The sequence below is a fragment of the Eptesicus fuscus genome, chromosome 3 (assembly GCF_027574615.1).
Source record: "Eptesicus fuscus isolate TK198812 chromosome 3, DD_ASM_mEF_20220401, whole genome shotgun sequence".
Taxonomy (NCBI): Eukaryota; Metazoa; Chordata; class Mammalia; order Chiroptera; family Vespertilionidae; genus Eptesicus; species Eptesicus fuscus.
This window is the reverse complement of record NC_072475.1, coordinates 79,100,748-79,117,247: the sequence shown is the minus strand read 5'-3', so window position 1 is coordinate 79,117,247 and position 16,500 is coordinate 79,100,748. Positions and strand designations below refer to the sequence as shown.

General features: G+C 38.6%; 1 protein-coding gene and 1 pseudogene across 5 annotated transcripts in view; both read right to left on the bottom strand.

Annotated features, from left to right (window-relative positions):
- The window catches only part of ST3GAL6 (ST3 beta-galactoside alpha-2,3-sialyltransferase 6), a 104,459-nt gene that overhangs the window by 38,611 nt on the left and 49,348 nt on the right, over nucleotides 1-16,500 (bottom strand). For all 5 annotated transcript variants that reach the window (XR_008555601.1, XM_054714031.1, XM_054714028.1 and 2 more), the window contains exon 4: nucleotides 9,495-9,572. Coding sequence is in view for 4 of the 5 variants with exons in the window: in XM_054714031.1 (XP_054570006.1) it covers nucleotides 9,495-9,572 (78 nt within the window). In the remaining variant the exon portion in view is untranslated. The remainder of the gene's footprint in view (nucleotides 1-9,494; nucleotides 9,573-16,500) is intronic.
- On the bottom strand, nucleotides 12,814-13,435 carry LOC103304803 (PRELI domain containing protein 3B-like; annotated as a pseudogene).

Here is a 16,500-nt window from a genome sequence, read left to right as displayed (position 1 = left end):
GCATTTGACAAAATCCAACACCCTTTCTTGATAAAAACTCTCAACAAGGTGGAAATAGAAGGAGCATACCTCAACATAATAAAAGCTATATATGATAAACCCACAGCAAACATCATACTCAATGGACAAAAACTAAAAACATTTCACCTAAGAACAGGAACAAGACAGGGATGCCCACTCTCACCACTCCTGTTTGACATAGTACTGGAAGTATTAGCCATTGCAATTAGACAAGAAGAAGAAATAAAAGGCATCCAAATTGGAAAAGAACAAGTAAAGCTGTCTTTATTTGCAGACGACATGATATTGTACATAAAAAATCCGAAAGACTCCATCAAAAAACTAATAGACTTAATAAATGAATTTGGCAATGTAGCAGGATACAAAATTAACGCCAAGAAATCTATGGCCTTTCTATACACCAATAGTGAACTTACAGATAGAGAGACTAAAAAGGCAATTCCATTTACCATCGCACCAAAAAATTAAGATACCTAGGAATAAACTTAACTAAGGAGGTAAAAGACCTATACACGGAAAACTACAGGACACTGAAAAAAGAGATAGAGGAAGACGTAAACAGATGGAAGAACATACCATGTTCATGGATTTGTAGAATCAACATCATTAAAATGTCCATACTACCCAAAGCAATCTATAGATTCAATGCACTCCCCATTAAAATACCAGTGGCATATTTCACCGACCTTGAAAGAACTCTCCAAAAATTCATCTGGAATAAAAAAAGACCCCGAATAGCCACAGCAATCCTGCGAAAGAAGAATAAAGTAGGAGGGATCTCAATACCGGATTTCAAGCTGTATTACAAAGCCACTGTTCTCAAAACAGCCTGGTACTGGAACAAGAACAGACATATAGATCAGTGGAACAGAATAGAGAATCCAGATATTGACCCAAACCACTATGCTCAATTAATATTTGACAAAGGAGGCATGAACATACAATGGAGTCAAGACAGTCTCTTCAATAAATGGTGTTGGGAAAATTGGACAGATACATGCAAAAAAATGAAGCTTGATCACCAACTTACGCCATACACAAAAATAAACTCAAAATGGATACAGGACTTAAACATAAGACGGGAAACCATAAAAATGCTAGAGCAATCCACAGGCAGCAAAATCTCAGACATATGCCAAAAGAAATTCTTCACTGACACTGCCCCTAGGGCAATGGAAGGTAAAGAGAAAATTAACAAATGGGACTACATCAAAATAAAAAGCTTTTTCACAGCAAAAGAAACCATTAACAAAACAACAAGAAGGCCTACTGCATGGGAGAACATATTTGCAAATGGCATCACTGATAAAGGTTTGATCTCCAACATCTACATGCAGCTTATACAACTTAATAAAAGGAAGATAAATGATCCAATAAAGAAATGGGCAACAGACCTAAATAGAAGCTTTTCAAAAGAAGACAGAAGGAAGGCCAAGAGACACATGAAAACATGCTCAACGTCACTAATTATCCGAGAGATGCAAATCAAAACAACAATGCGGTACCATCTCACACCTGTCAGAATGGCTATCATCAACAAATCAACAAACGACAAGTGTTGGCGAGGATGCGGAGAAAAAGGAACCCTCGTGCACTGCTGGTGGGAATGCAGACTGGTGCAGCCACTGTGGAGAACAGTATGGAGCTTCCTCAAAAAACTGAAAATGGAACTCCCATTTGACCCAGTAATCCCACTCCTGGGAATATATCCGAAGAAACTAGAAACACCAATCAGAAAGGATATATGCACCCCTATGTTCATAGCAGCACAATTCACCATAGCTAAGATTTGAAAACAGCCTAGGTGCCCGTCAGCAGATGACTGGATCAGAAAACTGTGGTACATCTACACAATGGAATACTATGCTGCCATAAAAAAGAAGGAATTCTCATCATTTGCAGCAACCTGGATGGAATTGGAGAACATTATGTTAAGTGAAATAAGTCAGTCAATGAAAGAAAAATACCACATGATCTCACTCATTTATGGGTAATAAAGAACATTGTAAACTTGAACAAAAAGATAGATACAGAGACAGTAAAGCATCAAACAGACTGTCAAATTACAGGGGGAAAGTTAGGGAGAGGTGGGGGAGATAAGAGATCAATCAAAGGACTTGTATGCATGCATATAAGCATAACCAATGGATGCAAAACTCTGAGGGGTGAGGGCATATATGGGAGTGGGGTGGGGGGTGGCAATGGTAAAATATGTACACATATAATACCTTAATAAAAAAATTGGGGAAAAAAATAAAATAAAATGCCAAAAATTAAAGACAAAGAGAGAATCTTAAAGGCAGCAAGAGAAGAAAAAACTGTTACCTACAAAGGAGTTCCTATAAGGCTGACACCTGATTTCTCATCAGAAACCCTGCAGGCCAGAAGGGAATGGCATGAAGTACCCACGGTAATGGAAAGCAAGGACCCGAGACCAAGATTACTATATCCAGTAAGGCTATCATTCAAAATAGACAGTCAAATAAAGAGCTTCTCAGACCAAAAAAAAAAAAAAAAAAAAAAGCCTAAAGGAGTACATCACCAACAAGCCAGCATTACAAGAAATGCTAAAGGGAATGCTATAATGAGAAGAAGAAACAGAGAGAGAAACCTAGCCATATAGAAGTACAATGGCAATAAATGAGTCCTATTAATAAATAACCCTAAATATAAATGGACTAAATGCTCCAATCAAAAGTCATAGGGTAGCTGAATGATACAAAAACATGACCCAAGTATATGCTGTCTACAAGAGACCCACTGAAAAACAATAGACACACACAGAATGAGAGTGAAGGGATGGAAAAAAATTTTTCCATGCAAATGGAAAAGAAAAAAAAGTTGGAGTAGCAATACTCATATGCGACAAAATAGACTTTAAAATGAAGGCCATCACAAGAGACAACAAAGGTCACTATATAAATCTAAAGGGATCAATACAACAAGAGGATATAACCCTGGTAAACATATGTACCCCAACAGGAGCACCTAAATATATTTAAAAAAATTTCTAGAGGACTTTAACAGAGAGATCAACAACAATACGGTCATATTAGGGGATTTTAATGCCCTTCTGACTTCACTGGATAGATCTTCCAGACAAAAACTTAACAGGAAACAGAGACTCTAAAGGACACACTGGATCAGATGGACTTAATTGACATTTTTACAACATTTTACCCCAACGCAGCAGAATATACATTCTTTTCAAGTGCACATGGATCAGTCACAAAGATAGACCACATGTTAGGACATAAAACAAGTCTCCACAAGTTCAAGAAGATTGAAATCATATCAAACATCTTCTCAGTGGAATGAAATTAGAAATCAACTATAGTAAAAATACCCCAAAACATTCAAACACATGGAGGCTAACTAGCATGCTATTAAACAATGAATGGGTTACCAATAAGTCAAGAAAGAAATCATAAACTTCCTGGAAACAAATGAAAATGAACACACAACAACCAAAAATATCTGGGATACAGTAAAAGCAGTCCTGAGAGGGAAGTTCATAGTACTACAGGCATACCTCAAAAAGCAAGAAAAATCAGCAATAATCTACTTAACCATACAACTTAAAGAACTAGAAAGAGAACACTAAGAAAAGCCCAGAGTAAGTAGAAGGAAGGAAATAATAAAGATTAGAACAGAAATAAATAACATAGAGAATTAAAAAAAATCAATGAAACCAAGAGCTGGTTCTTTGAAAGGATAAACAAAATTGATAAATCATTAGCCAGACTTATCGGGAAACAAAGAGAGAGAGGACCCAAATAGATAAAATCAGAAATGAAAATGGAGGAGTAACAACTGACACCACAGAAATACAAATGATTGTAAGAAAATACTATGAACAACTATATGCCAACAAGCTGAACAAGGTAGATGAAATAGATACATTCCTAGAAAAATACAATCTCCCAAAACGGAATCAGAAAGAATCAAAAAACCTGAATAGGCCAATAACAACTGATGAAATAGAAGCAATTATAAAAAAAAAACTCCCACCAAACAAAAGCCCAGGTCTTGACAGATTTACAAGGGATTTTTACCAAACATTCAAAGAACTAATACCTATACTCCTCAAACTATTTCAGAAAATCCAAGAGGAAGGAACACTTTCAAACTCTTTTTAATGAGGCCAGTATTATCCTAATTCCAAAACCAGATAAAGACACTACAAAGAAAGAAAATTACAGGACAATATCCCTGATGAACATAGATGCTAAAATCCTCAACAAAATATTAACAAATTGGATCCAGCAATATACTAAAAAGATCCTGCATCATGATCAAGTGGGATTTATTCCAGGAATGCAAGGCTGGTACAATATTCACAAATCAATAAACCTGATACATCACATAAACACATTGAAAGACAAAAATCACATGATCATATCAAAAGACATAGAAAAAGCATTTGACTAAATCCAACACCCATTTTTGACAAAAACTCTCAGCAAAGTGGGAATAGAGGGAGCATATCTCAACATGATAAAGGTCATATATGACAAACCTACAGCCAACATCATACTCAAAGGGCAAAAAATAAAACCATTTCCCCTAAGAACAGGAAAGAGACAGGGATGCCCACTTTCACCACTCCTGTTCCACATAGTACTGGAAGTGCCAACCACAGTCATCAGACAAGAAGAAGAAATAAAGGCATCCAAATTAGAAAACAAGAAGTAAAATTCATTATTCGCAGATGACATGATATTGTACATAGAAAACCCCAAAGACTCCATTAAAAAACTATTAAACAATAAATGAGTTTGGCAATGTAGCAGGATACAAAATTAACACACAGAAATCTATGGCTTTTTTATACATAAATAATGAACTCAAAGAAAGAGAAATTAAAAAAACAATCCCATTTACCATTGCAATAAAAAAATTAAGATACCTAGGAATAAACTTAACTAAGGAAGTAAAAGACCAGTACTTGGAAAACTACAGGACATTGAAAAAAGAGATAGAAGAAGACATAAACAGTTGGAAGAACATACCATGTTCATGGATTGGTAGAATCAACATAATTAAAATGTCCTTACTAACCAAAGCAATCTATAGATTCAATGAAATCCCCTTTAAATTACCAACGGAATATTTCACAGACCTAGAACAAACTCTCCAAAAATTCATATGAAATAAAATAGACCCTGAATAGCCACAGCAATCCTGAGAAAGAACAAAGTTGGAGGAATCACAATACCAGCTATCAAGCTATATTACAAAGCCACTGTTCTCAAAACTGCCTGGTACTAGCACAAGAACAGACATATAGACCAATGGAACAGAATAGAGAACTCAGAAGTTGACCCAAACTATTATGCTCAATTAATATTTGACAAAGGAGGCAAGAGCATACAATGGAGTCCAGATAATCTCTTCAATAAACGGTGTTGGGAAAATTGGACAGATACATGCAAAGAAATGAAACTTGACCACCAATTTACACCATACACAAAAATAAACTAAAAATGGATAAAGGACTTAAACATAAGACAGAAAACCATAAAAATCTTAGAAGAATCCATAAGCAGCAAAATATCAACATATGTCAAAGCAATATCTTTACTGATATAGATACTAAGGAAGTGGAAACCAAGGAGAAAATAAACAAATGGGACTACATCAAAATAAAACACTTCTCCACAGCAAAAGAAACCATCAACAAAACAACAAGAAAGCCCACTACATGGGAGAACATATTTTTCAATGTTATCTCTGATAAGGGTTTAATCTCCAACATTTACAGGGAACTCATACAACTTAACAAAAGGAAGATAGATAATCCAATCAAAAATGAGCAAAGGACCTAAATAGACACTTTTCAAAAGAGGACCTACAGAAGGCCAAGAGACATATGAAAACATGCTCAAAGTCACTAATCATCTGAGAGATGCAAATCAAAAGGACAATGTGGTACCATCTCACACCTGTCAGAACGACAAGTGCTTGAGAGGATGCGGAGAAAAAGGAACCCTCATGCACTGCTGGTGGGAATGCAGACTGGTGCAGCCACTGTGGAGAACAGTATGGAGTTTCCTCAAAAAATTAAAAATGGAGCTCCCATTTGACCCAGTAACCCCACTTCTAGGAATGTATCCCAAGAAATCAGAAACACCAAACAGAAAGGGTATATGCACCCTCCTATGTTCATAGCAGCACAATTTACAATAGCTAATATTTGGAAACAGCCTAAGTGCCCATCAGCAGATGAGTGGATCAGAAAATTGGTACATCTATAGAATGGAATATTATGCTGCTGTAAAAAAGAAAGAACTCTTATCATTTGCAACAGCATGAATGGGTCTGGAGAGCATTATTCTAAGCGATATAAGTCAGTTGGAGAGAGATAAATATCACATGATCTCACTCATATGTGAAATATAATGAACAACACAGACTGATGAACCAAAATAGAGCCAGAGGAAAAAAAAAGAAAAAGAAAAAATATTTTAGAATAGAAGTAATCCTGTTATTTGCAGATTTTCAATATTTCCTACAACTTTTTTGATATTATACTATGTTAGTACAGTTTTGGTAATATTATTATATTTAAAATCTTTTTTATTGAAATATCAATTTTTATTGCATATATTTTAAATCATTTTTCTTGAAATATTAATGTTTATTGCATGTAACTTTATTATATTTAAAATCATTTTTCTTGAAGAAAATTCTCAGTTAAAAAAAGAAACCTTTAAATAAAAATTTTGTAACTTAATTTTTACAATATCCTGTTATTCATAATTATTAATAACGAACTACAACAGTCACTAATGACTGATTACTATAATTGCAGGCGCACCATTTCTCTCTACTAATACTAGCAGCGAAGATTTTAGCAGCCAATTGCCCTGTCATTAGTCTTGAACTGACTTGTTTGGCGTGTGCAACATGAAATATTTCGCTTTCGGAGATCAAGAAAAATAGGTTTCTTTGCGTATTGCTTATTAATTTGTGCAGTTATCTGGTGTCTGGTAAGTTAATGTTCAAGAAACAATATTAATTTTTATTAAAATGTTGTATTATTTTATGTTAATGATTACTCATTTATTTCAGCCCTTTGTATTCAGCATGTCTATCGCAATAAACCTACGTTTCTATGAAAACTGAAGCTGTTTTTTTTTTGCAGCCCACATAAACTTAAACCTTGCTTATTTGGTCTGGGTTAGCCTTTGAGTTTGACATGCTTGTAGTACATTGTATTATATTACTATGTATCCTATATAATAAAGAGGTAATATGCAAATTAACCCTAACGTTCCCACAAGATGGCTGCCTACAACCAGGCTGGCAGGGGGGTTAGCGAGGAATGACCAAACGACTGAGCAGCAGGCTGCATGGGGTGACCAGGCCTGCGGGGGGGTGGGAGGACAGTTAGGAACAACCAGGCCGGCAGGGAGGGGGCAGTTGGGGGAAACCAGGCCAGCAGCGGGGGGCAGTTAGGGGCGATCAGGCCAGCATGCAGAAGCAGTGAGAGGTGATCAGGCCAACAGTGGGGGGGGGGGGGCAGTTAAGGGCAACCAGGCAGGCAGGCAGGTGAGCGATTAGGAGCCAGTGGTCCAGGATTGTGAGAGAGATGTCTGACTGCTGGTTTAGGCCCGATCCCCATATTGGGACTAAACCAGCAGTCAGACATCCCCTGAGGGGTCCTGGATTGGAGTGGGTGCAGGCTGGGCTGAGGGGACCCCACACACACACCCCATGCATGAATTTTGTGCACCGGGCTTCTAGTTATATTATAATGTATCGTTATTACATTACATTTCTGCTACTGTTACACCTACAAATGCTTGGAATGGCAGGTAAAGTCTATAAATCAATTTAGACAGAAACTGAAGCTATGAGAAGTGAAGTAACTAAACAGTTTTACGGGGGTCACTGACCCGTATCTGACAAAGCTGAAATCCACATTAACTGCTTACAGCACTGCAGGCAAAACCTCCAGCTTTCTCAGCAGAGCTGCTCCTGATTCCTCCTTGCAGAGGAGATCACACTGCCCCCAGCGAGTACAACACACAGGACAAATGCCAAGTCTACTTGCCCATTAAACTGCAGACTTCTGCACCTGCTGAGCAAAGCTACATAAATACTTTAACCCTTTAGGGTTTTCTCAGGAAGGATATAAAGTTGAAGAATACCTTGATTCTATAGTAACATTTTAAAGCTTCAGTCTGCAACCCACAGGTGGTTCATGAAATCAATTTTGTGACTCATGATCAACATTTTTTTTTTACTGATTTCTCAGAGGAAGGAAGAGAGAGAGAGAGAGAGAGAGAGAGAGAGAGAGAGAGAGAGAGAGAGAGAAACATCAGTGATGAGAGAGAATCATTGATTGGCTGCCTCCTCCCCACCCCCTTCTGGGGATGGAGCCCGCAACCCTGGCATTTGCCCTAAATCAAACCATGACCTACTCATATGTCAAACACTTAAATATTAAATAGTCTCTTTACTATTTTTTTAAGTAAATAGAACAGAATATACGGCATCTTGAGTAAGAAAGGTAAAAATTCTTCTCATTGTAAATATGCATGTATACTAAATTATAAAAGTAAAATGTACTTCTTCCTATGGGTCATGGTCAAAAAAGGATAAGATCTTCTTCAAGTCTTTCAGTGGCCCTAACCAGACATCTCCCACGGACAGACTACAAGCAGCAGTGGCTCACCTATAACCGTATGCAGAAATAGTTTATATATCTGCAGGTTTCCAGAGAGTTGGTTGATTTTAACCAGATCTGCAGCTTCCAAAAGGTAAAGAACTAGTATCGGAAAGGTGCAATAATATAATAAAACAAAATAAAAACAGAAAATGTGATTTTTATCCTTAATAGATAAGATGTTAAAAAAAAACACACCTCATGCCTGTTTTATACAATTAATCATGCCCAGACTAGATAATTATTTATTGCTCTTTATCTAGAATCATCTTGACTAGCCTGTTAAAACTGAGGTGACAGAGGCAAAAATTATTTGTGGATGGAAGAGTAAATTCCCTACAAGTCCTGACAACCATAATGAACAATCATTATTTACATTCTATATAGATGAATGTGTAGTTCATTAATAGTCAGTGCAAGTTTTAACTGAAAAACTTAACCTACAGGTGAGGGGAAAGAAGCCACAAATAAGGATAGACAATAAAATGGGGACACAAGGTGGGGGGATAAAACCCTAAAACACAGTTCACTTTTCTATGATCAAACCAAATAGACCTCTCTAATCTCACCTGTGTGAAAGCAACACTGGTCTGATTGCGTCCTTCAATGACTTTTCTTAAAATGTATGCAGGGCTCTGACTAAAGCACAAAAGGAGACGGGAGATCCAAGCTCTTCCTTAAATGTAGGATGTCCACGTTACATCGCTAAGCTTTGTGTGGGAAGGAAGGAAGCCAGTGTAACTGGAAATGATTGCAAACACATGCCAAACACTTTGCATACCACTTTGCATGGGTTTACCTCAGGAGAGAGGCAAATGCTGGCTTTGATGAACACAGCTGGATCTTATTTCTTCGTTTCATTTCCACAGGTGGCACCCTGCAAGACAGAAAGCACTGGTCAGAAAGCAGCGCCGGGCAGCAGCCTAGAGGGAAGCCAACGCCCTGGGAGCTCGGTGCCACTACTGAGCCGCCTCTCAGGCAGGAAATAAATGTCCTCACAGCAGCCCCGAGCTGTGACAGCACCTCCTCCCAGTCCTGCGCACATGTGAGGATTTCTGGATGCACGGCAAGGGAGATAGGAGAGGCGAGGTACTGGGCGGCCCAAGGTGAATTGAAGGCACTCTAGAAGGGCTTGGATGACTGTGGTGTGGAAGCCACAACCGGCTCTTTTCAGACATCCCCCAATGCCTGAGAAACCTAGTTGACCCTCAGTGCACACAACTATCTGGGTCCTCCCTACCACACCTGGGGACGCTGGCCAGCAGCGACCAGCAGCTGCCAGAGAAACACTGACCCGAGCAGGTGGCACTCACCCTGCCTCGTGATCTGGTGACTCCACAAGTCACACTGCTTGGAGTCATGTCTAACTCGCCTCCGTGCCTGGCACAGGTGAGGCCTGTGTGTCTCCTGAATGGAGCACTTGTCTCCACACTTTGAAAGGGTATTGTGAAAGGCAGAGAAAACAAAACTAAATGAAGGGGATAGGGTGGCAGGTGCCAGGCTTCGTCAGGAAAGCAGAAAACAGCTTAACATAAAAACATTCATGGTCGTCCATTATGTGATGAATTAATCTAACAAGAAAACTAATCCATTTTCTTCTATAATTCACAGGATTGAGACTAAAACAATAGCCTGCACCTCTCATGGATAGACTCAATTTTCAATTTTCAGGCAATACCAAATCCTCCTAGCACTGCGAGGTTCCTGAGCTGTGAGGCCAGTAATATCCTTATGCAGAGGGGCACTTTTGTGAATACCATAAGTGGCAGGAATTCCTTGACTTATATGTAAGGAAGATACATAAATATGGTAGACTAGCACAACAGGTCATAAAAACTTTATTCAGACAAAATGAAGTAGACTGCTTGATTTCTAAGGTTACCAAGAGATACAGACGGACCAAACTGTTTTAGATCATGAAGAAAAACTTTGGATGACTTTTTTGAAAAGACAATAATCTGTCTTAACAGTTGTGTGTGCGTGTGTGAAATCTTTTTATAATCAAGGCACTCGCTACACCTTTTTCAGAACAAGTATAATTTTCAGAAATTATACGAGGCAACGTTTTATTAAATATCAGTATTTAGCAATATTTTGTTTAGCTGAAATGTTATTTCAATTGTAAAAACCATCTCTGGTTACAAAAAAAATAATCAAAAATCTTACTGAATTTCATTTGCTTTTACAAATGCCCTAAGAAGTCTTAAGCTAAACAAATTTTAGGTAGAAAAACACTTAATTTTTAAATAGTTTTGTTTACTATTTCTGTGGTTTATGTACATTTTCACCTGGTTTCTTTTATAGGAAACCTGACTAAAAGTTAATCACATTAATCATTGTAAAATAAAGGCAAGAGCTAATCAACTTAGAACAAAAATACTCTATAAGCAACAACTGCAAGTATCCAAGATATTTTTTAACTGGTTGATAATTAACTGCTACAAAATATGAAACAAAATATATTTACTGGATTGCTTTTCCGAATGCAGCTGCCCTTTGCCTCCCAAAATGAGGATTCCCCATAAATAAAAGCCACAAAGTAATTCATGTGGTGGTTAGTTTAGATCAATGCTTTTCCCCTTACTGTTCTTTTCTTCTTCCTTACCGTCCCAATAGCACAGTGCACTCTATTATTAAAAAACCTGGGATTTGTAACTCAGATCAAAGACATTATTTGAGTAGTTTCAAATGATGTACAGCTCCTCATGTAAAAACAATGTTTTATGGTCACAATTACTTCCAAAGTAATTCTATTAAATAACCTGGCATATCATGCATTAGCAATAACAGAACCATGATTTTGACACATGGCCATTTATAGGGTAGGTCAGTGGTCGGCAAACTGCAGTTTGTGAGCCACATGCGGCTCTTTGGCCCCATGAGTGTGGCTCTTCCAAAAAATACCACGTGCGGGCGCGCACGTACAGTGCGATTGAAACTTCATGGCCCATGCGCAGAAGTCGGTTTTCGGCCTAGGCGAGTCTATTTTGAAGAAGTGGCATTAGAACACTCAAGGGGCCAAAGAGCCGCATGTGGCTCACGAGCCGCGGTTTGCCGACCCCTGGGTTAGGTGAATGGGAAATGCTAAAAAGATGTGAACAGCTGCTCTTCTGTTTAAGTTTACAGTGCTGCAAACTTCTGGTAATGACTTATTTTTTTCAGTTAACACAACCAGCCCACAATATAGCATGGTAAGTTAGAAAGTACAAATCCAAGGGAGATAATACCTTCACTAAGTTATAAAACTTTGGCAAATCAATACAGTACTCTTTGATTATTTTTAAAAAAAAAAAACACCACATTTTTGTTGGAGTGATATATTACTTGAGTGATGATTTTTCACTCCAAAAAGGTCATTTAAGTGCCAAATTAAAACACTGTGGATTTTCATGATGGTTTATAGCAGAGCAAGTTATTTTATACAAATTAATGTAGCTTTTAAAATTATAAAATTTCTCCTGTTGAACTGAGTTCCCTCTTGAAGTTTTCCTCAGCAGGGCAATTGTGTCTATTTCCAGGGGCCCTGCTTTGCCCTGGGGTTGGTCCACAGCCAGGTAGAGTTCCAGTGATGAAAAGCTTTAAAATTCCACCTTAAGGAGATTTAATATGCTAACACCAATTTCCAAGTACTTTTCAAAGTGTTAAATCTTCACATAAATACTGGAATCCTCAAAACCAGGCAATCATTTTCAACACTAACAGTTGCAGATGTTCCCTTTTATTTAGAGACCCTGTACCTCTTTGTTTTGATCGTGTCACATAGCCTTTCTTCAGCTTATTAAAAAAATTTCTGACCTTGCTGGTGTGGCTCTGGTGGCTGAGCATCGTCCCATGAACCAAGAGATCACCGGTTCAATTCCTGGCTGTAGGCTTGGTCCCCAGTAGGGAGCATGCTTGATCCCAGTAGAGAGCATAGAGAGCATGCAGGAGGCAGCCAATTGGTGTCTCTCTCTCTCTCTCTCTCTCTCTCTCTCTCTCTCTCCCCCTTCCCCTCTCCTTCCCCCTCTCCCTTCCTCTCTGTCTAAAGTTAATAAAAACATTTAAAAAACACACCAACCTACTTTTAAGAAATTTTACCAAATATAGAGTTGTATTTTTTAAAATAACAAGTATAATGTCTACAGATGCGGGGACTGGGTATTGTATACCAACTTCCATAATTTCTCTACAAATGTGGCTGCTGCCATCAGTGGTCTTACGCTCCCTCTTGCTGAAGCCATCAATTCCTCAGTCTCAGCATTTAATTTATGTATTACCCATTCCATTGTTTCTTGGCCTTTATTAGCATTTGAAGATACCCTACTTGCCAACTTGAAATAACTACTGACTCCTTTCACAGTAATTATGGTCTCTCGAATCAGAACAGCCTTTTTAGGTCCTGAGAATGTGGTTTGAAAATGTGGTTTGAATGCCAGTCTCTTATCTAAGGAAACCATTTTTGCAAATAAAATATTAGTGGATTTAAGTTCCATTGTTTTCTGGACAGGATAAACTCCAGAATGTTCTTGCACCCATGGATTGGCTCTTGCTGCACCGGTAAGATTTCACAATGGAAAGCAGTCCCCACTCTGTGCTGAGAAGTCTATGGCTGTGAAACTTTCCAGAAGGATCTGCATGTCTGTCCAATACATCAACTGCAGCCACACTTGGGTTCATAGGGTTTACATATTTCTGCATTGCAGCTGTTGTAACAGTTTCCCAGGGATGGTCAAAGACATGCTTCAAAGTCAAGTTCTTCATGGTGTCAGCTTCCTCCAAGGTATCAGTAGTGCAAAGAGGCCACACCGGCCCCTGCCCCACCCCCTAGTAGCCTCTGCCTTCATATAGTCAAACCTGTTCTCAAATGTCTCCCATCGCAAACAATTTGGTTCTTGCCCACATTGTTCACAGAAAAAAAATGTCTCCATTGTTGAACAAACTTCACTTCTCAACCTGACAACATCAGCATGACAAAACGTATCTCTCAGGCCACAAACAAAGGAGAGAATGCACCAGTATGCATCAGTTTACCATTGAACCTCATGTTGTTAATATCTCAGGAAATCATGCTATGAATATTTTTGTGGGTTTGTTGTTGTTTTTTTTTTGCTTTTGTTGCTGGAAAAATGGACAATTAGCACAATTTTAAGACATAAAGAGGCCATCAAGAGTGTTAATGTTGCTAATGGTGTGAAAGAAACAATGATCACACGTAATTGATGAGGTAGAAAAACTGCTGTTGATTTGGATAAGTGAAAAGCAGTTAGCTGGAGACAGCATTTAGGAGGCAATGTGAAAAAGTGAAGATGCCCTATACTGACATCCTGAAAGACACCCTGGGAAGGAGGGCTGGAAGTGACTCATTTAAGGCTACGAGGGGTGGTTTGATAAATTTAAGAAGTGTTTGTATATAAGGAAGGTTAAAATAGGGAATCATTTGGGCATCTGCACCAAATTAATTCAATTTACATTTTTTCTACTGGGAAAAAAAAATGATTCAGTTTCTAACAAATTGCTTCTTGAACAGATTTCCAGAATGAATTAAGTTCGAGAACCAAGGTTCCACTGTAGTTTTTAAGGAAGCAAGTTCACAGCAACATCTATTTGAAGTAATTTCCTACTGTGCTTTCTGCAACTGGAGTAAAGCATTAACTCAGGAGTGACATGAACATTCCTCAAATCCTGATGACAAAAGACTGTGCTGGCCCTAGCCGGGTAGCTCAGTTGGTTAGAGCATCATCCAGATATGCCAAGGTTACAGGTTTGATCACCAGTCAGGGCACATACAAAAATCAACCAATGGACCCTGTAGAATTATGCCACACAATTCTGCTGAGATCTTCTGAGGAAGTGATATTTAAGGAAATCTTACTGAGAATCACTGAAGAGGACTCTAGAAGCTGAAACAGTTGATATTCACAGAAGGTTTTATAAAAGCAATACAATAGCTGGTGACAATTCACAGCCGAGAAGGGCAGAGGACACCTGGAGAATGGTAGGATCAGGATCTGGGCTGGAGAGAGTCTCATGAGCACCAGGATGAGAGGGTTAGAAGGAAACTGCGCTGCACCAAGTCGCGTCCCTTGAGGACAGGCATAAAACCTGACTGTGGAAACAAGTCCACAGGGCTGATGGTGGCAGGGGATTCTAGATCTAAGTCCATAGCTGCAAGAGACTGAGCCCATAGGGGTGGCCTGAAGAACTGCCAGAGCCATGCAGTGCCGGGGGGGAGAAACTAGCAGTCATGCAGTTGTTTTGCCTCTGTTTGGTCTTTGCTTTTATTCACTAAACCCAGTTCATAGGTCCTTTCAAATGCAAACACTCACCCATGGCTGTGGTTCAGGTGGAGGTGTGGACTTGTGGAATCTGGGGAGAGGCTGAGGAGGAGAGCGGGTCGGGGAGAGGTAACCAGGAGTTTGGCACTGGGACATTCCTGACCCTCCAAACCTAAGCAGCCATTTTTCTCCCGAAAAGCCAGCCCTTCCCAGCAGCCTCAAGGGAGATAATACAGCCACACAGAGACTAAACCCTGAGTGGAACAAAAGACACAAAAAATCTGAATAGCCCTGAAGTGCGCTCAGGGACTGGGTTGAAGAGAGGTCTTTCAGTCCCAGAAAGTGATACAACATCCTCCCTACCTATAGCCCTGTCAGAAACAGTCACTTGAGAGATTAAGATTGACAGCAGGCAAACAGGCTAAGTGGGAAGATTGATCCCACCAGGTTGCAGTCAAGGCTGTGGAGATAGACACAGAGGAGCAGTGTGGATCACTTGGAACTTCAACATGATGCTGACTACCTGACAGGAAACTGATAAGTGACAGAACAGAAGAGTGGGATCTTAAACCAGCCCCCATGGGGCATTAAAACTTGGCTGAAACAAATGACACTTCACTTTTTCATTTTATTTTATTTTTTCTTTATCTTTTATTAAAAATTTTTTTCTTCTTTATTTTTTATTTTTTTACTTTTTTCACATTATTTTTTCATTCTATTTTTTATTGTTATTTTATCTTAATTTTTATTAATTTTTTTACTTATTTTATTTTTCATTTCCTCCCCTTTCTTTTCTTCTTATCCACTCATTCTTTCTAACTCCTCTATACTGAACTGAGGTCCTCCATCTATTCATTCAAATCCTTAACCTTACTTTCTGTATATAAGTTCTGCCTCTACAGATTCTGCCCACCCCCCTGCTTTTTCTGGGTATTTGTTGTTTGCATTTTTTTGGTTTATCTGTTTGTTCTGTGGTGTTTCCTCCCTATATGTTTTTTCTTCCTTTTCCTTCTTTCTTGTTGCTCTCTTACCTTTTTTTCTTTTCTCCATAACATTTTTGCTCTCTTTTCACTCTCTTAATTCTCTTTTCTCTGGTGGTCACTTATATCGAGGTTATCAGTCATGACTACATTTGTGTTTTGTTCCCTTTGTGTCATTTCTTGTTGAGTTGTATTTTGTGCTGTTTGGTCAATGTGGTAGAGAGCAAGCCACATAACCAGACACCCTGAGAGGAGATTCCATCCATGACAGTACAATAACAATCAAGACCCAACTACATAAAGAGAACCCAAATATCCCATAAGGGGGCATCCCTAGAATACCCATCCCAGAAGACTGGAGAGATTGTGCCACTGGGTCCCATAAAATATCTACTATATAAGACAAACTCAAAAAATATGAGTTGCTTAGCAGTTTGATCTAATACATAGTAACAATCACAAAGGAACAGAAAAAATGGGGAAACAATAAAACAACCCCATATGAAAGAAAAGGAGTAATCACGGAAAAGGAAATAAACAAAATGGAGGCAAGCAATTTGTCAGAGAAAGA